Here is a 25,352-nt window from a genome sequence, read left to right as displayed (position 1 = left end):
GGCGTCCCTGCCCTCGAGGCGTGTGGACTGCTACTCAGCCTTCCCGAAGGATGAGCTTGGGGGTGCGGCATGACAACTTGGGGGAGCTTTTCCAAGCTGTGTGCAGTGTTGCCCCAGTTCTCAGGTGGGCATGCGCCTGGGTGGGGGTCAGAAGGTCTAGGGCGCTGATTCTCCTTCCCTCTTGGCTGCTGCCCTGCCCCCCCTTGTCTTTCTCTTACAGCTTTATGAAATAGTCCCAACACCTAGAAGTGCACAGAGGCTAGTGCAGTTGGTGCGCACATGCTACCACACGGTTTGAACGATTGTCACCCATCTTGCTTGAAGCCTTCCTGTCTCCCCAGAGGCAGTCGCTGATTCAGAGGTGGGCTGCTGGGGGCTCCTTTGCTTAGAGAAGCCTGCCCCACCTCCCCAGCTGGGCTGATACAGGCGGGTCCATAAGTCCTATATAGTCACCCCCCGCCCCTTCACATTTATATGAGTGTTGTCAGTGCAGGTATCATTCTGCGACTGTTTTAAAGTCAGCATGGTGTTTTTGAGTTTTAACCATTGTTATTACATGACCTGATGTGGCCCCATACTTAACCGTAAAGTCAGGAAATTGAAGCCAGACAGCTTGAAAACCTTCTTAATGGAAAAAATGCAAGAAGATGTGGGTGGGAGAGAGTTTCTGTCGAATTTTTAGTATAGAACTTTGTCATTTATGGGAAAATCGTTAATTTGAATCAGGCACTGTTTTGAATAGCCCAGTATCAACTTAACAAGAATTAATTGCACGTTGTATGAGAAGTTCATTGTTTTTATTTACTATGGGTGTAGTTATTGCAGTTTGGTTCCAGACAGGTGAAAGTTAAGATTTGTGGCATAAAACAGGAAGCAGATGGGGGCTAATTAAAGTTCTGTTGATGATAAAAGGATGACTGATCAAGGAACAGCTGGTTTCCCAATTTAAACACAATTTGTACTACTGTATGAAGACAGCCCTCCGCAAGTTCTCATGATTGTCTTTCAAAGGTGAAGGCATGTGTTTCAGTAAAGTGTGAAGGCTGTTGCACTCTTTGTTCACCTTTGTTCACACTTTGTTCACACTTTGTTCACCTTTTTTGCCTTTAAGCGGTTTCTCTTCAGGGTTTATCCACAATGAGGGAAGGAGTCACAAAACACAGCTGAGATTTTCAGTGGTGCTCTGTCCACTCCAGACACCTTTTTATGCCCTGGAAAAACCCGAATTCCCTTCTGTATTCTCCAAAGACGTGCCCAAGCATTTGATTTTATTCTGTATGTTTTTCTTATTTCTTCCGACACCCCCTCCTGCTGGGTTTTAAAATGTTGGTGCCCATCTCTCCGTAACTGCATCACCCTTGTACGTCTGTGTGTAGATGAGGGCTCAGAAGTGCTTTGGACGCGGTCTTGAACTGGTGTGTCTTTGAGCTCCTGGCTGAAATTATTTTGTTTGATCGTGCCCTGGATGACTTTCATTTTCAAGTGGCAGCATCTTTTGTTGCTACTGCTAATAATGGTTGGATAAACATTAAGACCCAGTGTCCAGGGATGTGTTTTGCCTAAAAAAGGTACCAGCACTTGGTTCTCTTTGAATCTGTGCAGGGCGGCGACATGAGGTTTGCTTTGCCTTTAGTCAGAGGCTAGACGTTTGCTTGACATTTTGTGTTCCTAAGTGCTTTGTGTGATTATCTCATTTTAATCCTTATAAAGACTCTTTAAAGTGGCAACTGTTGTCCCCATTTTGCAGATGAGGCAGTTAAAGCGTGGGGAGTTGAAGTGCCTCAGCCACGGTCACGTTCGCTAAGTGCCAGGACTGGGTTAGCCTCCAGGCTTGTCCGACAACAGGCTCATGGTCCTCAGCTACCCTGTTCTACTGGTTTTGTGTAAAACTATCATAAAACTATTGTTTTTTCTACTTCTGATTAAGGAAGGAGCTATTTCCTGAAAAAATAAAAAATCGGGATGTAGTTTGTGAACTTCATCTTATTTGATTATGTAAATATGTGTGTGTGTGTGTGTGTGTGTGTGTGTGTGTATTATATGATACAGGTCCTGGCACTTGGTAGGAAATCAGTTTTTTGAATGAACACATGAAAGAGGAACAGGCATCATTTTTTTTTCCTTTTTGGGTCCCCCCGCCAAGGAAGTAGCTTTATTCTGATCTTAAAAGTTATACGTGCTCTTTCTTTTAACAACAGCAAAAAGGGCAACGTACAACTAGAAATTAAAAATCCCCATTACCTTCACCACCGAGAGACATCATCGTTATTATTCACTGAGGTTGTCTTGTAAAAGAAATGATTGACCATATAGATCCCATGTAACTGGTAATAAAGGTCACCGTTTATGTTAGCGACAGATAGCATGCACTAGAGGTTTCGGGGATGTGACAATTGACATTCATTGTCAAATGTTGTCTATAAGTAAACTTTCCAGTCCTAGCTGCTGTTTTTCCCCAATCTGGTTCTACAGTAGTTCTGCTACACGTTGTACTAATGAGGAGCGCCTGTGTGCAGGTTCCTCTCCTCCAGGCTCTGTTTCCATGACCCTAGAAAACTGTCTCCCTGCTCACATCACAGCTCTTACAGTGTGTGGTGTCACGGCCAGAGCTGGAGTATTTTCCTGACCTGGGAGCTGTCTCCGGAATCATAGTCAGTTTTTTCATTCCACTGTCTGAGCAAATCAACCTACCACACTCTTCTCCTACCTTCTCTCCTCCCCTTTTCTTCTTCCTCCTGTACCTTGCTTGCCTTCCTTCCTCTCACAAAAGCATTAAGGGAGGTGGGAGAGATTTGGAAATGAAATTAGAGTAGGCCCATTCTTCTCCCCTGGTAACTCTGCCTTGTGTATTTTTGAAGATACTGATGTTGGCTCTTACTGTGAGATCTCGGGCGAGAGGCCTGTGCGGGACCTGCTTCGTCCTGAGTAAACTGACCTGCTTGGAGAGTCTGCGTCTCCTTCGTCCTTCAGAGAGTGAGAGGGCATGGTTCATGGTTCACAGAGCGCCTGGGCTTTCCAGGGTACCTGGGACAGGTGTGTTCTTTGGTAGGAAGTGTGGATAGCTCTGCAGCTTTCAGGTAGCCTGCCCTTCTACCCTGGGCGTAATCATGAAATCTCACAAGGGCACAGTACTCTATTTATGCTTTTTGAAGAGGTTGTATCCATTACAACTCCTCTGCGGAGTTAGGACAAGCGTTATTTTTCCCACTCTATAGGCAAGAAAGCAGAGATACACAGGATATAAAATTTGTCCAAAGTCATACATACAAAGATAGAGCCAGACCTAGGTCTTCACTCTCTTGACCACTGTCTTGCCATTAGACCAGCATTTCCCAAAGTGTGTGCTGCTAAACGTTGGTTCCACGGTATGGGCTGTGAGGAAGTGTCAGAGACGTGGTGGGTGCATGGGATCACACCCACAGAACAGAACGAAACATCTTAAGTTCGTGAAGGGCGTTGTGTTTTGCTTTGCTTTGCTTTTGTACATTAACATGAAGTTAGTGTATTAGAGGCTCCAAGAATCCTGCAGTTGGGAGTCCTGTTTGAGTCGGTGTGGCCAGATATCCCGAACATACTTCCTCAGTGAACTCCTTTCACCCTAGGGGGAGCCGTTATTCTTTGGAGTGCATGTTGGAGATGCTCTCCTTGGCCATAATGTACCGCCTTGTCCTGGATTTACTTTGGAGGTGCTCCAGGAGCCCTCAGTGGTTAGAGGAAAATCTAACCTTTGGCGACCTGGAGGGCGAATCCACATGGGCAGTGGTTGGAGATAGAGACTACCCTGGGGCGGGGGGGTGGGAGGCTGGCCATGGGGAATCCTGTCATCATGTCATTGTCGGCAGTTCAGCAGGACCTTTGTGGAGTAGGATTTTAACCGGGACGCAGGAAGGTTCTCAGTCAACAGGATCAGCATTCTAGGAACGGTTGTCAGAGTTGTTAGGTAAAGATTCATGAACTATAGCCTGAGTGACAGCTGCACTGTTTGGCAAGGATGGACTTAAGAAATTTGGACCCAGAACAGCACACTGCTTCCTCTTGGCAGGTGTTGGACCAGGCACATTCCCCGAGTGAGGCCGTCTGTGTCAACACCCCTCCCCCCAGCTCGCGTTTAATATTTAATATTCAGCTTTGCTGCTTTTGTTGCTCTCATTAGATTGCTTGATTACGGTAGCGGGGCAGGTTCTGCATGCCTCTCATCAGTCAGCCCTCTGCTTTGGGGGAAGCAGAACCTCTTAACAAAACTCTTTTATTTGGAGGTGAATTGTTCCAGCCAGGCAGAAATGATTTATTATTTTGCATTGAAACCTCAAACTAAGGAAGCAAATGCAGCTTCTCAGAACTGATCTTGGGCATTGCACTTGATGTTCTCTTCTCTTCTCTTCTCTTCTCTTCTCTTCTCTTCTCTTCTCTATTCTCCTCCCTCCCTTCCTTCCATACCTAAGCTAAGCTTTTCCAGGAGTTGAGTGTACATGAAAAGTTCACATAAAGTGTTTTCTATCCAGAAGATACAAACTCTGAATTAAGGGAACTGCTTTTGTGTGGTTTTGTTTGCTTTGGTGGGGAGAACAGAAGGATCCTAGTAGGAGCAGTGGTTGGGAGAAAGCGCTGTGAAAGGATGGGAGGTTAATAACCTGTGGTGTGGTGTTTCTCTCAGCAAGTGTTCCTCAGCGCTTCTCCAGAAAAGTGATCAGACCAAGTATTGGACTGTGAGATCTTCCTTTTACAAAATGTTTGAACTGCCTGCTATTGTTTGTTTGCTGGTAACTTTGTGACTCTTAAATCTGGTTGTAAATTGCACGGCACTAACTTATTTTGGGGGCAGAAAGGAAAGGAAGCAGATAGAGGCCAGGGCTCCTGGGCTGTGGAAGAGGAAAGGTCGATGGGATCTGCTGAGGGTAGGGTTTACACCCACAGTCATGCTTTTATAATCAAATTCTGATGGGATAGTCAGCTGTTAAAAATTAAGTTCCCAAGATTTAGACCTCTTTCCTGTGTGTGTGCGTGTGTGGTGCCTTTCAGGATGATGGAAGTGTGTATGTGGTTGGAGGGAGTGTTGTGTGTGTGGGTGGTTACTGGGGAGAAAATGCCATCTCAGTTTATCCTCATACCACTGCTGTCCAGCCATGGGCCAGTCTCGGCCCTGGATCTCATATGCATCTACTAAGGTACTGAATAACTGAGTGATTTGTTGTAGCTTTATCCTTGTTTATGTGGAACAGTCCATGGTTACATTGTAGGGCATTATTTCCTTTAATTTCCCTTTAGCCTTTCAAAACAACCTGAAAGATGTTATGGTTGAGCCTAGACAATGACCTCAAGAAACAAAAATAAACCTTTCTAAAAGTAAGAACGGGATTTGTATGCCAAATGTTGTGAACGATGGATAAAAGTATGAAAACACAGCAGACTTTACGAATTTTAGAATTTGTTTTCAAAACAAATGGTCCTGGTCCCAGTCTCCTGCCCTCCTCTGACTATGAAAAAATCAGATATTATACCACGAGTTTCAAAACAACCAAGTAGCATTTGAATCATGAGACAAAAGCCCGGCAGCAGCTTTAATATAAAACCCCATCATTTTCAGCGAGATCCTCAAGGTGACCCTTGTCATCCGCCTCTCCACACAAGCTGTGGCAGCCTCCTGTTGGGGGAGTGATTTGAACAAAGGGCACCTTTCAGGGTGGGGAAGAACCATACTGAAGACAGCACCTCCCCGAGGTGCTTTTGCTTATCAACAAACATTTATATGCACATGAAAACACAGACATCGCACATACTTAAATTTTTGGATAATCAAAAATATCTGCTTTCCGAGCAGGACACAGTCTCTCCATTCTTCCCTGCTGTCTCGTGGGAAGACAGGTTGGCCCTTTCCTCTAGGTTCCACGTCGTAACTTTATTCTGATCTTTTCTCGCTCTCCTGAGTGTTGCGTGTCGGATAAAATACAAGCTCCTAGCTCATTTTTAAAAGTCCCCTCCCACCTTATTTTCCCCTCTTTCTGCGTCTGAACTCAAATCCAGCCACTCTTACCCCTTCTTTCTTCTCCAGACACGTCTTGTTAGTGCTTTTAACAAACTTTTTTGCATGTACTGATACTAATATTTGTTGGTCACTTTGTACACACTGAGCACTCAGTACTGTGGTTCAGTAAGGTAAGTACTGTTAGATTGTAAGTCACTTGCCCAGGATTACTCAGGTTTGGGTTTGAATCCAGGGCCCTCGGGTTTTAGAACACGTTATGTAGTGTACCCATCACCTTTTATTCGTGTTCTGCACTCACGTCGACAATTCCCTTTTATCCAGCGATCTGAATCTTGCCTTTCCTCAATTCTAGGTTAGGGTCTTTCCTTTCTTGTTTTGAGCATGTGCCACCTTTCATTTTCGTGTTGTCAGCCATCTGTATATGACCCTGGGAGGCAGGAAAAGAGCCTCAGGTTACCTAGTTGTTTCAACAGTACCAATATACAGTAGGGGCCCAATAAGTACCTGTTGAATGAAAATGACATTGATTGCTTTCCATTAAAAGACCCTGATTTATGTTATTGAAACGTGAATGGAAATAAATTAATTTCTGAGATTGTCTGGATTTAAATAGTTTACGTTAGACCCATTTCAGCTAAGCTTTGCTTGATTTCTTGATTACTTTTGGATGGAGTTTTCCATGATAAAAATTAGGGTGAAAGTTTATCTTCTGTTTGTATTCCCAATAAAAATGACTGACTCAAGATTCTTGGTACCTCCACCCCCCTCCATCCCCCAAGAACAGAACAGTGCTCTGGTGCTGGCTGGGGCAGTGCTGATGGGACATGTTCTGCTCCAGCCCTGACTGACCCTGGGGTCCTTTTGGAACAGTCGCGTGTCTTTATAATTTAAATAAACAAAAAACTAAATAACCCAGCCTTGAAGACTCTTCAAAAGAAAATATTTTGTTCTAAAATTGCATGCTACTCCAGTTTAATTTATAGTTACTTTGAGGATTAAAACAGTTATACAATATATTGGTGTCTTGTCTTCATCAGTTGTTTGATAGAGTTGTATCATGGACTTTAAAAATGGTTAAAATGTAAAACTTCTTACCTTTGGGGGTAGAGTTGTAGTGAAGAACGATTGTTTGAAACTTTGTTCACCCACTAACAATTCTGAATACTCCTTACAACCTTATTTAGGTTGTCAGAATTTGTCTCAGTTACTTTTCCGAGTAATAAAACAGAAAGAAAATAAATTAATACCGAAGAGACTACCTGTTGTTTAGAACAAAGCGAGAGGAGTTGAAATTAGACTGACCTCACTGCTCGTAGTTGTTTGAGTATCTGTGGTAATAGGGTTAACAACTTCTTCCAGAAAATCCTGCTTTTGTTTTAGAATATCAAGGATTTCTAGAAATTGAAATTGTTATTGTCTTTCACATTTTTAATATGCTGTGTGGTTTCCAAACGCACTCTCACTTAGCTTTCACCGTGCTCCTTTGGGTTATATGGTGGTGAGGCACAGGGCGTCATCTAAATAAGCCCTTACTCTTCTGGGAAGACCCTTAATACTGAACCATTTGGGCAAATGCATCATTTTAAGAAAGTGGAGAAAAGGCACCCCAAATGTATATACTAATATATTGTGGTGGAAGCTGTAGCAGTGGTTCAGAGTATCCTTGAATGCAGTAGCTCGGAAGAGATACAAAACATTTGTAGCATGTGCAAGATTCCAGCCACAATGGTTGCTATGCACAGTTCCATTTTGGACAAAATTCAAAGTGACAAAACTGAAAACAGTGAGCAGTGAAGTTGCAAAGAGGAGTTTAACGTGTACCATCACAGACTGTGGGCTCAGGTGAGAAGTTCTAATTCTCCATGGGTTTGAATCATCCTAAGAAATGGTTCATACAGTTTTTTATTCATTCTTTCTTTGTTAGTTTCCCTCTAGTATTTAAAATAGAGCTTAACAAAACTCTCTCACTGTTTTCTCAACCCAGAACAATGAATGTGTGTTGTGTGTAGCCGGTGCATTGACAATGCTGTTCATATTTCTAAAGAGGTTATGGGTTCAAACTGCAGCATTAGAGTAAAAAGTTTAATACAAGGAAAACTTTCCAGATGGGGCGGTTTGCTGATCGCTTAGTTGGGGATCCTCAGGTGATTTGAGGATCCTTTTTGTCCTACTTGGCTTTCTTCCTCTCCTCGCTCTGGAATGTGGACCAGCCTAACCCTGGGGCTAAGCTCAAAAATAATGGAACCCACAGGAGTCATAGTAGATGTCCCCAGGTCGTCTAAATCTGGTTCCAGGGCAAACTCAGTTTGGAGCCTTCCAGCATCCCCTGAGCCCTGGAGTGATCGTGGCAAAGCACATTCTCCCAGAGCTGGCCTTAATCTTGCTTGACCTGAGACCTGATTTAGGCTGCAGGTCCTGTGGGCATCACTTTATAAATGTGTTACTTCTGGTGGAGCGTCAGTGACTATGCAGGAGTGAGGGGGACGTTCTCAGGCTCCTTCCTTGTTCAGTTGATGCAGTTTTCAGAGGTGAAAGTGCTGTTCATAGCATGGGTGACAAACAAGCACAGCACCATGTTGTCGTGACAGCACCGTGGACAAATACTGCTTGAGAAGTTAGGTGCAGGCCCCGTGTGCAGGACAGGGGCTGTGCTGGTGAGGAGGTGTGGTTTTAAGGTGGACACATTCTGAAAGGCCTTGAGAGACATGTATATGTAGGCTTTTAGGTAACCGAATAAAGCTGCATTTCTGAAACATTTTGGGGGGGTTCTTTTGGAGTCCCTGAACTGGCGTGGGTCCCGGTGGTACTGACGGAGCCTTTGTTGTTTGGAAGGAAGGTGTGGAGAGTAGGGCTGTTGTGCAGCAGACCTGTTGTGTCTGTGGTCTGTTCACTGAGGTGGATCCCTGACATCTGCAGGACGCTTGGGGACAGCTCTGGCTGGCCCAGTCTCCCACGGTGGGGGGCGCTTTGCTTTATCATGAAGTAAATGGGCCCAAATGGTTTTGCTAATATTGGGTCAGTCAGTGAATATTTGTAACTATTTGACTTGGGACAAACTCTGAAGAATTTTTTTGGGGGTAGCCCTAAAACAGTGTGTACTTGACAAATCATTGTTGCATTAGGTTCCTTAGCCAGAATGATGGGCAAGAGGGCTGGTTTCAAGATTCTGTATAACCAAGAAAACCGTACATTGCAGATAATGTGTAATTCAGAGTGTTATATTTTATTGCAATTTGTTGTTGTAATCTGGGTTTATCATATTTGGGTTCCAAAACACCCCACATAAACCGAGACTTTGTACTTTTTAATTCTGTTGACCATGAGTAGCAGTTTTTGGTAAATAGCTTATGCATTCAGTGGATTCATCTTTCCCTAGATTTTCCAGACACTGAACATATTTAGGGTAAAAAGCAATTATAGATAGTACGTCCTATGGGTGGGATCTCATCCTAGAGATTCTAATCTGTCCACGTTTCAGCCTTATTGCCTTGACATTCGTAAAGCTTTTTGTGGCTCTTGTAAGCAGTTTGGTTGCAAACCTTGAATAAACATTTACTTAACACGAACAGGTTTAACGGGCTCATCGCTAACTCTGACAAAATACTTGAAAATTCACTTTAGTTCTCTTTAGAAAACTTTAAAATGGATCAAACTATTGACATATGCTCTGTTTCATTTTATGCCTAATTTAGGTTCTTCATCAGAAGAGAGTAAATCCTAACGTGTTCTTTGTTTTTGGCTTTTATTTTGTTTTTCCTCATTCCGGTAGCCAAATACATAAGGTTGTTAATTGCATTGTAAAGCGGTGTGTTTCTAAAGCCACTGAAGATTCGAAAAACGGTATGGCCTGTAAAATAGACAAAGATTTTCATTAGGAAAATGGCAGAATCACTTCAACAAATGAGTTTCCTCTTAATATTCTGTGCTGGTGGGGCCTTCTGTGTCTGAGGCAGTCATTAGGCAAGAGCACAAAAGAGTCTGTATTCTGGGCAGTTAATGAAAAAGAAGTTTTGCAAAGGATAGGCTCCTTCAGGTCAGCTGATGGGCAGGGTGGGGAGTGGTGGCTCCTTGCTGTGGGCTTGGCAGTGCCCGCCGGTCTCTGTGCCTCCCTGGGGAAGGAGTGACTGGGTTAAAGGGTGGCCAGGGATGCCTGCTTGCCGCACTGGAACTAAATCCCAGGAGAAACAAGCTCCGCTTTGAAATCCTTAGTAGCCGACACATCCTTTTCATTAAAAAAGGCATTTAAAAGAATTTTAGCTAAGTGAAATTTAGTCTCTGTATATCCATTACGGGGACCTTCCTAGCCAGGGTTGATGACATTCACTTGAGAGTGAGCTCTCTGGCTAGTATATGGCAACATCAGGCCCAAGTGTATAGCCGTGGGAGGTAGTTTCTGTTTTCCAGACTTTACTAAGCAGGGCTCCACAGTAGCAACTTTCACGGAGATTGTACAAGGACAGTGATTCAGATAGATGCCTCATGATCTGGAACAGAAGGGAAGATGCTTGCATCTAAGGTTTCAGCCTCACCTGGGTTGTTCTGGGTTTTGTCTTTCGGAGTTCCTGGTTTCTGATAGTGTGTAAAACACAGGGCATGAAATGGTATAGGTTTTCACATCTGAAAATTAAGGACTTACCCCTTCCTCTCATAAAATGTAGCTTTCTCTGATACAGGGTTTTCCTATGGAACACAGCATGGGGAAACATGGTGCTTCTTTTTTAATTACCACCTTCTGAGAAGCAAAAGCTTGGGATACTTTTAATATCATTAAGTAAAGCTTCTCTTCCATCCCTGAAGATTTTTTCTTAAGTCCTAAATGTCTGAGATTGTTGGCTGAAAATTTACCCTGAAATATGGAGGCTTTTGGCCAACAGGAGAGCTTATTAAAGACCAGGCGAGCTGTGGAGCATCGTCTGTTTCTCCATCACAAGGTTTCCTCCTTGGCCGTCCTTCTAGGCCAGGGGTGCGTCCGTCTGCACGCCTTGTTTCCTGATACCACGGTCCCGTTCACTTTGTAACCCACCCCTTTACCCAGCACTCTGCCCTGCAGTCTGCTCTAAATCCCCCCCACCCCTTGGGGGCTCTTTCAGGGTTTGCCGTCCGTGAAGCAGGCGGCGGTGGGTGGCCACTGTGTGGGAAGAGACGCGGAAGAGCGTTGTTCTCGTAATTACCTTCCTGGATACCAGCTCTTCACTGGCCGACTGGTGTATGTCCCGCTCCTTGAACAAGCTCGTGGACACAGGTTATGACAGGGGTCGCCCCCACAGCTGACGGAACACGGGAGTCAAAAGATCCAGACTTTTACCTTTGAAATCCTCTTAAAGGGCGAGAACAATTTCTCTGTCAAAGAAGGGTTTTGTAGCTCAGTTGTGAGGACATGGAAACAGCCTCAGGAAGGCTGGCTGCCTGTTGAACAGGAAGTTTGTGATGAATGGTTTTTTAATCAGGTTGTAACCATTCATGATGGCTAAAAAATTCCTGTTTATACATCTCTTTACTTCCCATCACAAAATAGCCAACCTCTGTTCCCTCACTTTGTGCCAGGTGATGCGCTGAGCACTTTCCATGGAGATGATGCCGTTCCGCCCCTAACGATCCCAAGTAACAATTGGTATTGTGTCACAGACATCAAGACTGGGGCCCGGGGAGACCAGCTGACTCAGGGGTCCCACAGTCTGACCTTGGGATCCACCTCCCCACTGCCTCCTGAAAACACGAAGGTTCGCATGAGATCTTACATGTGTCTTTCTGGTTCTGTTTTACATGAGAGCATAGTCTCCGATGTGCTTTTTTTAGTAGAAGCCGATTTAATGTAGTCATCTTTTCCTTCCTTTGGAATGATTTGAGTCAGAGATAGAGCTGCTTCGAGCCAAATGTGTGTCTGTCTAGCCGCTGGAGAAATCTGTAGCTGAGTATTGGTTTGGTCGGGGGAGGGTCATTGCATGTCCTTGACACTGGTTCTTCTAGGACTAAAGCCCCATGTGATTCTGCTTTTTGTAAATGAACACCCATAAGCCTTTCACCTGCATTTTAATCTTTCTGAACTCTATTTTCCCTAATATAAAATGAGGGTGTTAGGCCGGGTGACCTTCCCAGGGTTTTCCAGCTCACAAGTTTTATGAGGCTTTGAGTCCTCTGTCCACAGGGGTTCCCAGGGAAGCCTGAGTCCTAGTACAGACTGGGGGTGAGAGTGGCCTTTGGGGTCACTGATGTGCAGGCAAGAAGGACAGGTTTCGGGGAAATGAAATCAGCTTTACAGAAGAGCTGGATGCCAGGGCCTAGCGTGTAAGCATGTAGATCAAGCTCTTCACAGCAAATCTTCCACTGCAGCACTTTCTCAAGTTGAATTTTTATGCTGTCGGTTGGTAACATACGTCTTTCGACATCACCTGTAAAAAAGAAGCATGGGCAAAAGGTCACATGTTTCCTTCTGTTTGCAAGCAAAATGCATTATTTTACGAAGTTGTTGTTTTATTAGCACCTCTAACGGGAACTCTGTTGAACAGAGATTATTCCTGCTTTCTCCTTAGTTTGTTTTCATTCTTGGAACTGCAGGAAGGGATGTGTAAAACAGAGGAAGCAGGAGGAGGGGGTGAGTCCATGCTGGGAGCCTACGAAACCATAGCGCACGTTGACAGAGTTCACAGAAATTAGATAAAATGCTTTTGGAAAAACCTAGTGTGTCTAGCGTTTTGAAAGAATTTCTAGAATTTCTAGAACAACAAGTTCATTTAGTCACGTGTTCCAGCGCCTTAGTTTGGAGCTCTTTTTGTTTGGCTTGGTGACTGTAGCTCACACCCACCCTCTCCCAGGGCGACGGGCAGTTCTAGGCTGTGGGACCTCTGAGGGCCTTTCCATTTCCCTCGTGGGTCCTCACAGCCCCTTTGCACAGGCTTTCCCTGGGCGGTGCTCACATTTGAAATTCACACTTGAGCTGCTCTGCTTTCCTTCCACAAAGAGTAACCAATTAGAATTAAAAGCAAACCATATTTTGTAAATTTATTACCCGTTGAGGCAGAACACGAGTTTTCTAAACTAGTGTTTATAGACAGAATTATTTCCGCTCCCTCAAGATGCATACATGTAACCTCAGTCTTAAGTATGTTCCTTTGATTCTTCTTCATGATGGTGAAGCCAAAAAGTGGTTTCTCCAGCTGGCAGTGGTGTTGTATGCAGAGTTATTTTGCATGAGATTCATTTTCTGAGCCTCAGTTTTCCTATTTTTAAAATGGGGCCAATAATACCTGCCTTATATAGGGCTCTCGCAAGGGTGGAACGAGACATGATGTATTTATTGAAAGCCGTTTGTAAACTGTAAGGTAAAATCCACATGTAAAGTATGAAGGCCAGGGGATCCTGAGCAGGATGTATTCAGCTTAAGTTGCTGGTTTTGTTTTATTCTTGGTTAAACACAAAGACCAGAGTAGTCTTAGAATGCCCAGCAGAAAGTAGGGTGCAGCAGTGATGGGTAGAGCGGTGGCTGAGAGGTGGTGGTCTCCACGTACACTCGTGGGTGGGCTGGATGGAGCCGGGTGGGAGCTCAGGTCTGAAGGCGGGATTCAGGAGGGCAGGGGAGGAGGGAAGCAAACCGAGGGCTGGACCCCAGGCCATTTCTTCAGCCCTGGCCTTGCGGGACCAAAGAGTTCGTTAGACTTGACGGAGGTCTAGTTCTGTCTGCTCCCTTGGTTTTCTTTGTTGGGGCTTCTAGTAGACTGGAAGTTTACTGTAATAGACTAGTGCTCTCTAAACGTTTTTGTAAAAATCACACCCTTTTTGATGGTACATTTATTCATTTATACTGTACCAGCATATTGTTTATATTGTATAATGCATTTGCTCATTTTTATTTACTTAATTTTTTTTGAGGCTGGAACAGACAATCTTTATTCAATGGCTAAAGAATGGAGAAAGTGGGTGAAAAGTGTAAAGATTTCTTCTTGCACGTCGATGGCTGTCTGATTATTGTTTTAGACATCCAGGCTAAGGGCGTCCAGGGAAGGGGCAGTTCCTGCCCTGTGTCTTCAGCGTCTCTGGGGCCCAGCCTTGGAGCGTGGCTTCTTGCAGCCAGGAGGGCGGTGGGCCCGCAGAGCTCAGTCACAACAGTCCCCCGAGGAGACACACCAGCCTGTGGCCTTGGGAGTGGCCCTGCTCTAACACCTGCCGCTGCTTCCCCGTCACACGCCAGCTGAACTCAGAGCGCGGAGCCCGCACGCAAGGCTCGGCAGCCACCTTGAGGATTCTGAGAACGCGCCCGGCAAGTGCGTTTACAGACCAGCTGTAGTATCTAAATTCCTTCATTAACACCTGCCCACAGCAGACACTGTCTAGCGCAGAGAGAAAATATCTTAACTACGACCTCAAAACTGGTCTATTTTCCCAGTAACTAACATGTAAAAGCCTCGTCTTAGTGGGAACAGTACAAGGTACAATTACAAAGAAACGAGACCAATGTTCGTAATATGGGTGAGTCTCTAAAACACAGACATGTTATCTTATAGGTGCCATTATCTTAATAATAACAGCGGGCCTATTGATTGAGGTAAGGACATCTGTTATCTCATTTAATCTTCACGACAACCCCGTACATGTAGGACCTATTAATCCATTCAACAGATACTTGAGTGTCTACTTGGTGATGGAGCTGTGAGGATATAGCACACAAGAGGACAGCCCAGGTCCCCGAGCTCATGCAGCTCACAGGGTAGTGGGGAGCCAGACATAGCAGAGTCATGCTTGTGGTGAGTAAATCAGGTCCTATGTTAGCTGCAGGCTGGGATGGGCTTCTCAGGAAATGCTTCCGGAAGGAAAGGACACTTGGGCTGAGACAGAAGTTGGGGATGGTGGTGACCTTTGGCAGGAAGAAGTCGAGGCTCCTGGACAGTCCTTTGTACATCATTTTTTGTCCTGAGTGGCCATTTAGGTGGACTTGTTCCTTTCCCAGGTAGATCATAAAACACCCGGAGGGCAGACTCTGTGACTAATTCCTTCTGACGTCCTTCACTGCACCCAGCATAAATCAGTCCCAATAAAAGTTACTTGGCATGAATTGGTGCACGAATGGATAGAGAAAAGATGTGGAAGGCATTACATCTTCCCTGTGATGTTTTTGGGATGTCAGTCAACAAACGTTCATTGAATGTATCGTGTGTGTAGAGCATCTGTTAGGGGCTTTGAGATTAGGAGATAAAAACACACTCCAGCCCCTTGCCCTTTAAGAAGCTTGGAATCTGGTCTGTAGAGTGAACAAAATGAACACCCGAGCATTTGAAACAGCTGGCAGAGCAGGTTGAGCAAGCCAGGGCACATCGGGTGCAGGCTGCCCCTTCCCCCAACACGATCCACGGACTTCCATTGGGTCAGGCTTCCCAAGAACTCGCTGCCCTGCTCGGGGTGGCCAGGCACGCAGAAGGCGAGGGAGAGTCAAGGGCCAGGCGGCCGAGGGGCTTGTGCAGAGGAGAGCCAGCCGGGCACCAGCGAGTGGCAAGCCTGGACTGTGGAGACTACAGCTAGTGGAGGGGAAGGTTGTTGAGTGGTCTTTTTCTCTGATGGTCTCATGCAGAACCTCAGGATTTAGGTATGTGGTTTGCAGTGCACGAGTCTCCTGTCCTCTCACCCTGTCTCTCTCCTCACGTGATATTTATTCGTGGTCGAAGAACTGAACAGCTCAGAGCACTGCTGTCCGCGTGTGGCTCTCCGCACAGGTCACGGGGAACCGCAATTTCCCTGCCTCGGCTGTGTCCACCGCATCCGGCAGAGATTTGCAGACATAACATCATTAATAGCGACATGTATTTTTACAAGCTTTACCTCTTCAACACCCTCCACTCCGATATTCCCCATTGGAAATCATAGCTTCTTTAATGTCCTGCCGGCTGTGTGAAAAACAGGAATTTATGTAACAAGCCCTGCACAGCAAACCTTTTCCTGTTCGGAAAAAAAATTTTTAATTGTTGGCAAAGTTAGGAGACAGCTCTGTTGCTCAAAGAGCGACCTGAAATGTCCTCTTAGGAAAATATGTAGCATAATGTTTTGATAAGTAAGGGATTGTTCTACATCCACTCCCCGCACCCCCCCCCCTTTTTTTGGTAAATCTAAGTGGTAAGTTAGCGTATGTCCCATCCGAGCTAGTGAATGCTTCCTGAACTTTTTAAAGATTTCATCATGACAGATTCTGCAGTCTTGTTAGAAATGTCCCCCAGGGACATCCCTGGTGGCGCAGTGGTTAAGAATCCGCCTGCCAATGCCAGGGACACGTGTTCGAGCCCTGGTCCGGGAAGACCCCACATGCCGCGGAGCAACTAAGCCCGTGTGCCACAACTGCTGAGCCTGTGTTCTAGAGCCCGCGAGCCACAACTACTGAGCCCATGTGCCACAACTACTGAAGCCTGCATCCCACAACTACTGAGCCTGCGCTCTAGAGCTCACGAGCCACAACTACTGAACCCATGTGCCACAACTACTGAGCCTGCACTCTAGAGCCCACGAGCCACAACTACTGAAGCCTGCGCACCTAGAGCCCGTGCTCCACAACAAGAGAAGCCACCACATTGAGAGGCCCGTGCACCGCAATGAAGAGGAGCCCCCGCTCACCGCAACTAGAGAAAGCCCGTGCGCAGCAACGAAGACCCAACGCAGCCAAAAAAACCCCCAAAAAACAAAAAGAAAGGAATGGCTTCCAGGCAAAAATAAGATAAAAAAAAAAAATCTCCCCCAATTGCAGTTGCAAATGATCTGATCTAATTATGTGAATCATAGAGCTGTGCCACCCCCTCCCCCAGGCAGTGCAGACAGCCAGGAAGCCACTGTCTAGGAAGATCTTCCCCCCTTTATCAGTTACTAAATGTGACAGGGGCAGGAGTCAAGCTTCCTTTCCTCCAGAGATTTCATCGTCGCTTATCTGTGTTTCTGTTGTGTTCAAAGAACAAAATAGTCATGATGGAATATTGGGAGCACACAGTATGTGCGTGCGTGCGCGTAAGTAAAACCTTCCCATAGGGTTTGGGGAATCTTATGGGGATGAAGTAGGACATTGGGGAATTGCAGTGCTGGGCCTCTTTTAGAGGGTTCTTGTATGTCCACAAAGTCCTCAAAGCTGGTCTTGAGTTGGGGATAGATCTGTAGGTGAGAAGGAAGAGGAGAATCTTGGCACAGAAGAAAACCCTCACTGCCATCCACTTACACACCTGCCCAGCGTCCAGCCTGGAAGTCCCCATTCAGGGCCGGGGCTGACCCACACTCGCCTGGGCCTGGCAGAAGGGCTCATCACATAGCTGCTGTGTTGCAATCCTTGGGTGGAATGTAGTACAGAGGGTCAGAGGGCGTTTTGAAATGTGGATTTCTCAGCCTTGACTGTCCGGCCTCACTCTGGCTTTTGCATCTCCTTTTAGAAAGTGAGATTTTTTCCCTTTGTTTTCTGCCTCCTTTTAATGAGGAAAATTGTGAACTCACAGTCTGTGTTGAGTCCCGGCCTACCCTGCTGTGTGCCAAGGCTTTGTTGTGGCGCAGTGATTGGCATTCAGGCATCTGCGTCCCACGGCGACGGCGTGAGGGTGTGGGTGTCGTGGCTGCATCCCGGGCGACCACAAATCCAGCCAGAGCCTTCCGTGGTCAGGGAGGGGGGCCGCAGCGGTTCGGGGGGCTCGGTCGGCTGAGCCTTGCATTCAGTCCGCAGAGGAAGCCAGGGAAGTCTGGGGGCCACGCTCACAGCACACACAGCCCTGCTCCAGGTCCCCAGGTCCCCGCCCCTGGACTTGGGATCAGGGCCCTGATGACGGAGTCTGCTGCGTGCCCCGTCTTGTGCTGGGGCAAAAAAATCTATCAGAGAAGCTCCCTCCTCCTCGGAAGCCCCCCTTTCCTTGTCCACATGTCCCAGAGGCTCTCCAGGTGCTGTCAGTCTCGCCGTGTGTCCAGTAGGGGAATTGCATTCGGGCTTCCTTGTTTACCGCCTGGCTCCACGGCTTCTGCTGGAGCTTGCGACCGTCTCTGGCACCCGTTGCAGCGTGTTCCGAGTGGAGTGGTGGGTTTGTGCTTGTGATACCCGTAAGCTCCTACCGACACCCCAGTGACTAGGAGGGGGGAAATGGGCTCAGAATGGGCGGTGCCTTGGGCCCCTCCTCCCCATCCCCCAACCAAGTTGGGATCTAACACCTTCTTGGTGACCGCTTACCATGTTGCACACACCACTGAGCATTTGACCTACCTTATCTCGTGGAATCCATAGAACCGCCCCAAAGGGGCTATAAGGTACATGGGGACCAAGCAGTTACCCAAGGTTTATAGCCAGTGAGCAGCAGAGCCACCTAAGTGCTCCAAAAACAGTTGATTTTCTTCACTAACTGTCCTAGGGGGCATGCGATTTAGTTGTGGAGCCGTACTCAGTGGATCAAAGACATCAGCTCTCTGTCCTCTCCACCACTCTGTCCCTCCCAGACCGGCTTTTTGGCCAGAGTGTAACCTCTGACGGGTGTCAGAGGCTGAGTTAGGTGGTGCGTGCTACTGGTTATTGCTGGGAGGAGAGGGTTGTGAACAACGTTTGAATTTAAACTTTCTTTTCTTTTTTCTTTTCTTTTCTTTTCTTTTCTTTTCTTTTCTTTTCTTTTCTTTTCTTTTCTTTTCTTTCTTCTCTTCTCTTCTCTCCTCTTTCTTCCTTCCTTCCTCCCTCCCTCTCTCTCTCTCTTTCCTTCCTTCCTTCCTTCTTTCTTTCTTTCTTTCTTTCTTTCTTTCTTTCTTTCTTTCTTTCTTTCTTTCTTTCTTTCTCTCTCTCTCTCTCTCTCTCTCTTTCTTTCTTTCTTTCTTTCTTTCTTTCTTTCTTCCTTCCTTCCTTCCTTCCTTCCTTCCTTCCTTCCTTCCTTCCTTCCTTCCTTCCTTCCTTCCTTCCTTCCTTCCTTCCTTTCTTCCTTTCTTCCTTTCTTTTCTTCCTTCCTTCCTTCCTTTCTCTCTCGTTTTTTTTGGCAGTTCAACTTTCTAAAATTAAACAACAACAGCCCAGTTGTCCTTATATTCACCTATATCTGCCTAATGGACTTTAAGGATGTAAATGAATCTATGTCTTACTAGTTTTCAGGCTTTTAATTCTTGACTAAGAATATATCCTGCTTCTTTTCTCTCCTTTCCGTGACCACGTGGGCCCCGTAATATAAAACTTCTCACTTTGTGTAAGTGGCAAATGTGCCGTCCGAAGAGAATTTGCAGTAGTTCTAGGCGTGATGGAGTGGAAAGGGGTTTTGATAGCACTTTGCTGTGGAGTGCTATTTGCATAGCAAATTCAAGTGGTTTAAAAACCAGTTCCTGTAATTTCCCTGCAAAATAGAGCTATGTAAAAGAAGGTGTTTATAATAATGCTCATTTAACTTTGTCCCGTCGTTAAATTAAGACACAGATACTGTTTTTAAGATACGATACTGTTTTTCCTTTACTGATTTGAGCTCTCACGTAGTGACTGTACAGGTTGAAATCTATACCGTAAACTCTTTCAAAACTTGACTTGTCTTCCATGTGATACGTGTCTGTATCGAATAGCGGGTTTTCCCATTGGAGGAGTATTGTATTTCTAACGTGGTGTTTTGCTTTACAGAATTCAATTCGTCATAATCTGTCCCTACACAGCAAGTTTATTCGAGTGCAGAATGAAGGAACTGGAAAAAGTTCCTGGTGGATGCTTAATCCAGAGGGAGGCAAGAGTGGGAAATCCCCCAGGAGAAGAGCCGCCTCCATGGACAACAACAGTAAATTTGCTAAGAGCCGAGGCCGAGCTGCCAAGAAAAAAGCATCCCTCCAGTCTGGCCAGGAGGGTGCCGGGGACAGCCCAGGGTCTCAGTTTCCTAAGTGGCCTGCGAGCCCTGGCTCTCACAGCAATGATGACTTTGATAACTGGAGTACATTTCGCCCTCGAACTAGCTCGAATGCTAGTACTATTAGTGGGAGGCTTTCTCCCATTATGACCGAACAGGATGATCTTGGAGACGGGGATGTGCATTCCATGGTGTACCCACCGTCTGCCGCAAAGATGGCTTCTACCCTGCCCAGTCTGTCTGAGATAAGCAGTCCTGAGAACATGGAAAACCTTTTGGATAATCTCAACCTTCTCTCATCACCAACGTCATTAACTGTTTCAACCCAGTCCTCGCCGGGCACCATGATGCAGCAGACACCATGCTACTCGTTTGCGCCGCCAAACACCAGTCTGAATTCACCCAGCCCGAACTACCAAAAATACACGTACGGCCAGTCCAGCATGAGCCCTTTGCCCCAGATGCCTATGCAAACGCTTCAGGACAGCAAGTCGAGTTACGGAGGCATGAGTCAGTATAACTGTGCACCGGGACTCTTGAAGGAGTTACTTACTTCCGACTCTCCTCCCCATAATGACATTATGACACCAGTTGATCCTGGGGTGGCTCAACCCAGCAGCCGAGTCCTTGGCCAGAATGTGTTGATGGGCCCTAATTCGGTCATGCCAGCCTATGGCAGCCAGGCATCTCATAACAAAATGATGAACCCCAGCTCCCACAGCCACCCTGGACACGCTCAGTCGACGTCTGCGGTTAACGGGCGTGCCTTGCCCCACGCGGTGAACACCATGCCCCACACCTCGGGTCTGAGCCGCTTGGCCCCAGTGAAGACAGCTTTACAAGTGCCTCTGCCCCACCCCATGCAGATGAATGCCCTGGGGGGCTACTCCTCCGTGAGCAGCTGCAACGGCTACGGCAGGATGGGCATTCTCCACCAGGAGAAGCTCCCAAGTGACTTGGACGGCATGTTTATCGAGCGCTTGGACTGTGACATGGAGTCCATCATCCGGAACGACCTCATGGATGGAGATACGTTGGATTTTAACTTTGACAATGTGTTGCCCAACCAAAGCTTCCCACACAGTGTCAAGACGACGACACACAGCTGGGTGTCAGGCTGAGAGCGAGCGAGTGAGCAGGTAAGAGCACCCCGATATCAAAAGACCTTCTGAAAACAGGACTTAGAAGAGAGGAACCCAGTACCTTGCCTTGTATCTTCCATGGTCGGGGAGTTTTGGATGGCAGCTGGCCGCCCCTTGCCGAGAGGCACCTTTTATCATTCATTCTCCACCCCTTTTGCAGCTTATAAATTTTCCTTTGGAGCTTAAACATAAGGAAGCTTTTCCTCTAACTGCTTTAGAGAGTTTCTTTCGACAGACTAGATGGCTGCATCTTTTTAGCAACTCTTCAATAAGTGAATACATTTGATACAAATCAATTGCTGAAGGGTTTTTTAAAGTGGAATTTTCTCCCACCGAATGATTTCAGAGCTGTTTGAGAAAGTCCAGCCCCCCCCTGCAAGTATGTCTGTCACCCTGATATGTTGAGTTGAATTGATTTTAATTTGGCTGTATATTCAATGAGTGTGTGTGTGTGTGTTTTCTTTCCTAGGCTACACTTAAAAGTACTTCAGATTGTCTGACAGCAGGAACTGAGAGAAGCAGTCCAAAGATGTCCTTCACCCTACCTTTTCGTTTTCTTGATTAAAAAAAAAAAAAGAAAAAAAGTGTTTCTTTTTTCCTTTCGTCAGACTTGGCAGCGAAGACACTTTTCCTGTACAGGATGTTTGCCCGATGTTTGCAGGTTACGTGCTGCTGTAGATAAGGACTGTGCCATTGGAAATTTCATTACAATGAAGTGCCAAACTCACTACACCGTATAATTGCAGAAAAGACTTTTGGATCCTGGTGTGCTTTCAAGTTTTGTATATAAGCCGTAGCTACAGAATTGTATTTGTGTGCATTTTTGTTTTTTTAAATATTCATTTGGTCCAAGGAAAGTTTCTACTCTTTTTGTAATACTGTGATGGTCTCATGTCCTTGATAAGTTAAACTTTTGTTTGTACGACCTGTGTTCTGCTGAACTGATGAATGACAAAGAACCAAGCTCTCCATTCTACACCTCCATGGAACGGCTCTGGACCTGTTCACGTTGCCACATAACTCACAGGAGAACCAGTAGCCTGTTGTCCGTCTGCTGAATTAATGGACTTATCAGAACTCTTTTGGAAAAAAAAAAAAGAATAGAAAATAGGTTAAACGCCAGCCTTGTACAAGTCTTTTCTATTTTTTTGGTTTGTTTTGTTTGTTTATTTTGTTATTTGCAAATTTGTACAAACACTTAAATGGTTCTAATTTCCAGATGAATGATTTTTGATGTTTTTGTTGGGACTTGAGATCATTTTTGGAATAGATATTGAACTGTAATGTTTTCTTAAAACTAGAGTCTACTTTGTTACATAGTCTGCTTGTAAATTTGTGGAATCCCAGATATTTGAAGCAGCATCCGTAATTTTCATTTTGTATTTCTAACTGGATTAGTACTAATTTTATACGTGCTTAACTGGTTTGTACACTTTGGGATGCTACTTGGTGATGTTTCTGACTAATCTTTCAATCATTGTAATTAGTACTTGCACACTCAACATTTCTGTCCCTATCTTGGCAGGAGAGTGATGTATAGTTATGAACATTTTGTGTTTCACGTTTAGGAGAACTTGATATGTTTTTACGTATGCGTTTTTAAAAGATTCCATCCGCTTCTACTATCCTGTGAATTAAGCATACCACACAGCATTGACTCTGCTGATGGATGCCTGTATGCTCTTTGTTGCAAATACTCCTGGCGGGGGGCCTCGTAATATTTGTAGATCAGAAGGGGAGATCCACCTCTAAAACAGTGCTCCTTTCTCAAGCTGGGGGTTTTGAGCAACTTAACCGTTTTGAGTTGAGCTTCAGCAAAAGTTTTCCCTCGTACTACTGTGCTCTTCCTGGTCCAGGTGGAGGTTGGTTCTGTAGCTCTGCCTTGAAGAATCAGGTCCACACTCATGCTTCATCCCTCTTTCCCTCTGTCCTTGGGCTACTTGGCACCCTGTGGAAGGCCAAGTCGAAGCGGGGAATTTTTAAGTGGCACTCAAGTGATTTTTAGAATGTTTTGTGTTCATGAGTGCAGGTGGCTACCAAATGGAATAGAACTTGCTTAAAAATCGGGGCAATGAATTTGAAAACCAACAAACCAGCTGTAAGTGGTATATTTGAGTTTATTTTAAAAAGCCTTAGCGTAAGTTAAGAATTGGAGTGTTTCTTCTGCCTTTAGCAACGCCAATTATAATTGTGATCATTATGTCGTAATATTGATATTTTCCAATTACCTGTACTGATAGACCAAGTTAATTGGCTTTGCGTGCCATTGAATCCACCGGTGTGTTCACGTCATGTGGAACGCTGAGAATCCGCACAGTAAAAGGAACAGGTGCACAAAAACGTTCCTCTGGCCTTCTTGAGAAGGCTCTGATTTCTGTGAACCCAGCCCACTTCACACTTGCTGTGTCTTGCCTGTGAGTTGCGTCTCTGTTGGCTTGGTTTTTCCTCCGTGTTTAACAAGAACACAGGTGTTCTCATGGCGCTCTCCTCCAGGAGACAGGCTCTCCTGTAAGCTCCCACAGTGACTTCTGTGCTTCTGAAAATTCATTAAAACAGCCGCCTCTCTAGCCATCTTCATTGTTGGCCACTCCAAAATAAGTCTGGTCATAGAAACCCTAGTTCTTCTGAGCAGTGCCTCCTGCACATGTGCTAGAGCTCGCTGGAGCCAGAGTACTCGTGTTCCCCTCTGGGTCCACCTGCCACCACTCCCCGCCTCCCAGGCATCACACGGTGAGACTCCCCACCGCCTTGTTCATTGAAGAGGCAACCGTAGCTACAAATCACTGTTAAAATCTTACTACTTCGTAGAGTGACTTTTAAAAAGATGTTGCTTCCTCTTGAGTCTGTGTAAATATCTTTTTTTTTTTTTCTTCAAATTTTTCTTTGTGTTGAAATTCTAACAGGAATCCTGGGTAGCTCTCCGGGGTACAGTGAAGTCCAGTGAAAGGCACCTTGTCTGTTTTGAAAACAAACATTATGTGACCTCTAGTAATTCTTTTTCTGTAAGAATACTGACTTTCTGGAGTAATGAGTATATCAGTTATTGTACATGATTGCTTTGTGAAATGTGCAAATGATATCACCTATGCAGCCTTGTTTGATTTATTTCCTCTGGTTTGTACTGTTATTAAAAGCATATTGTATTATAGAGCTATTCAGATATTTTAAATATAAAGTATTGTTTCCGTAATATAGACGTATGGAATATATTTAGGTCATAGATGTGTTACTTGGAAAGTTCTGCTTTGACAAACTGACAAAGTCTAAATTAATTAGCAAATGTTGTACCCCAGTGAGCAGTAAATCAGTGAAACATCATCCCCAAAAGAGGAGAAGAGACACTTAAAATGGAAACAGTTACCTCCAAATATACAATTCGGACCCATTCAGCTGCTGGATATATGTTATCAGTCCTCCCCTCCCACCCACCATTCCCCGACCCCCAACTGGAAATTCTTACATTCAGCTCCTAAGAGTTCTTAATTTATAACTGACTTTTAAACAAGAAGTTTCTCTTGTGGTTTTAGTTTGGGAGTAACCATTCAGTAAAAGTTGCAGTGTGGTTTATGCAAACAGAACAGCCTAGCATTACTCTTGGCCTCCTCCCTGACGGGGGCGGGGGGCTGACAGCCTGGCAGCATGGCCAGGTGCGGCCACGTCCATCCCGTCGGGACGCAGTCACTCCCGCCCACATTTCGCTACTCGAGTTTAGTACCAGGTTCCACGTTCCCGTTCCCATACTCTCTGAGAAGTGCCTGATGATGCTGATGTACTTACAGACACAAGAACAATCTTTGCTGTTACTGTATAAAGCCATAAATGTACATAAACTATGTTTAAATGGTTTGGTGTCATTCTTTTCTAGTTGTGCAGAATAAGCTCTTTATTAGGTTTATGGGGTTTTGTTTGTTTTTCCGCTTTTTCATGTTTTGCTCTCACGTGAGTTCAAACCTTGTCAGCCACAGTGCCACGGTTTATTCAAATCTGGTATTTCTTTGGGGGGTGGTGGAAACAGTCCCTCTGGGACCAAACTATCATCCCCAAGAACTGAAGAGCAAGTAGACTCCCTGGTAGCAAACCACCCTGAAGCACTTCATCCGTGGAGCGCCTGACACTACATCTGGCACAGAAATGACCAGGCATATGAGATCTCGTGTTGGAGTAGGTGGGGCTGAAGGTAGAAACACCTGAAGGGCAGGCTGGGGAGGGCCCTGGCTAGGAGGTCAGCGAGCAGGGATGGGTGGTGTGGTGGGAGCAGTGGCTTTCCAAGGCCACATGAAAGGGGCGTTGTGCCCTCCACTCAGTGGCTGCAGGTTGAGGTTTCTTTCTTTGCTTTTTTTTTCAGAAAGTGCCCGAGGAATGAGCTGGGATTAGATTAATGATGTTACTAAATCCAGGATTAAAACCAGGATTAAGTCCCGTCTCTCCATGCTTCTG

General features: G+C 45.5%; 1 protein-coding gene across 1 annotated transcript in view; it reads left to right on the top strand.

Annotated features, from left to right (window-relative positions):
• FOXO1 (forkhead box O1) overlaps positions 1-25,127 on the top strand; it is a 92,666-nt gene extending 67,539 nt beyond the window's left edge. The window contains exons 2-3 of the mRNA XM_082859550.1: positions 19,557-20,912; positions 21,385-25,127. Of these exons, the coding sequence (XP_082715676.1) occupies positions 19,557-20,894 (1,338 nt within the window). The 3' untranslated portion in view covers positions 20,895-20,912; positions 21,385-25,127. The remainder of the gene's footprint in view (positions 1-19,556; positions 20,913-21,384) is intronic.
• The last annotated feature ends 225 nt before the right edge of the window (positions 25,128-25,352 follow it).

The sequence above is a fragment of the Leucopleurus acutus genome (assembly GCF_964270905.1).
Source record: "Leucopleurus acutus genome assembly, chromosome: 18".
Lineage (NCBI taxonomy): Eukaryota > Metazoa > Chordata > Mammalia > Artiodactyla > Delphinidae > Leucopleurus > Leucopleurus acutus.
This window is presented reverse-complemented; position numbering and strand designations above follow the sequence as displayed.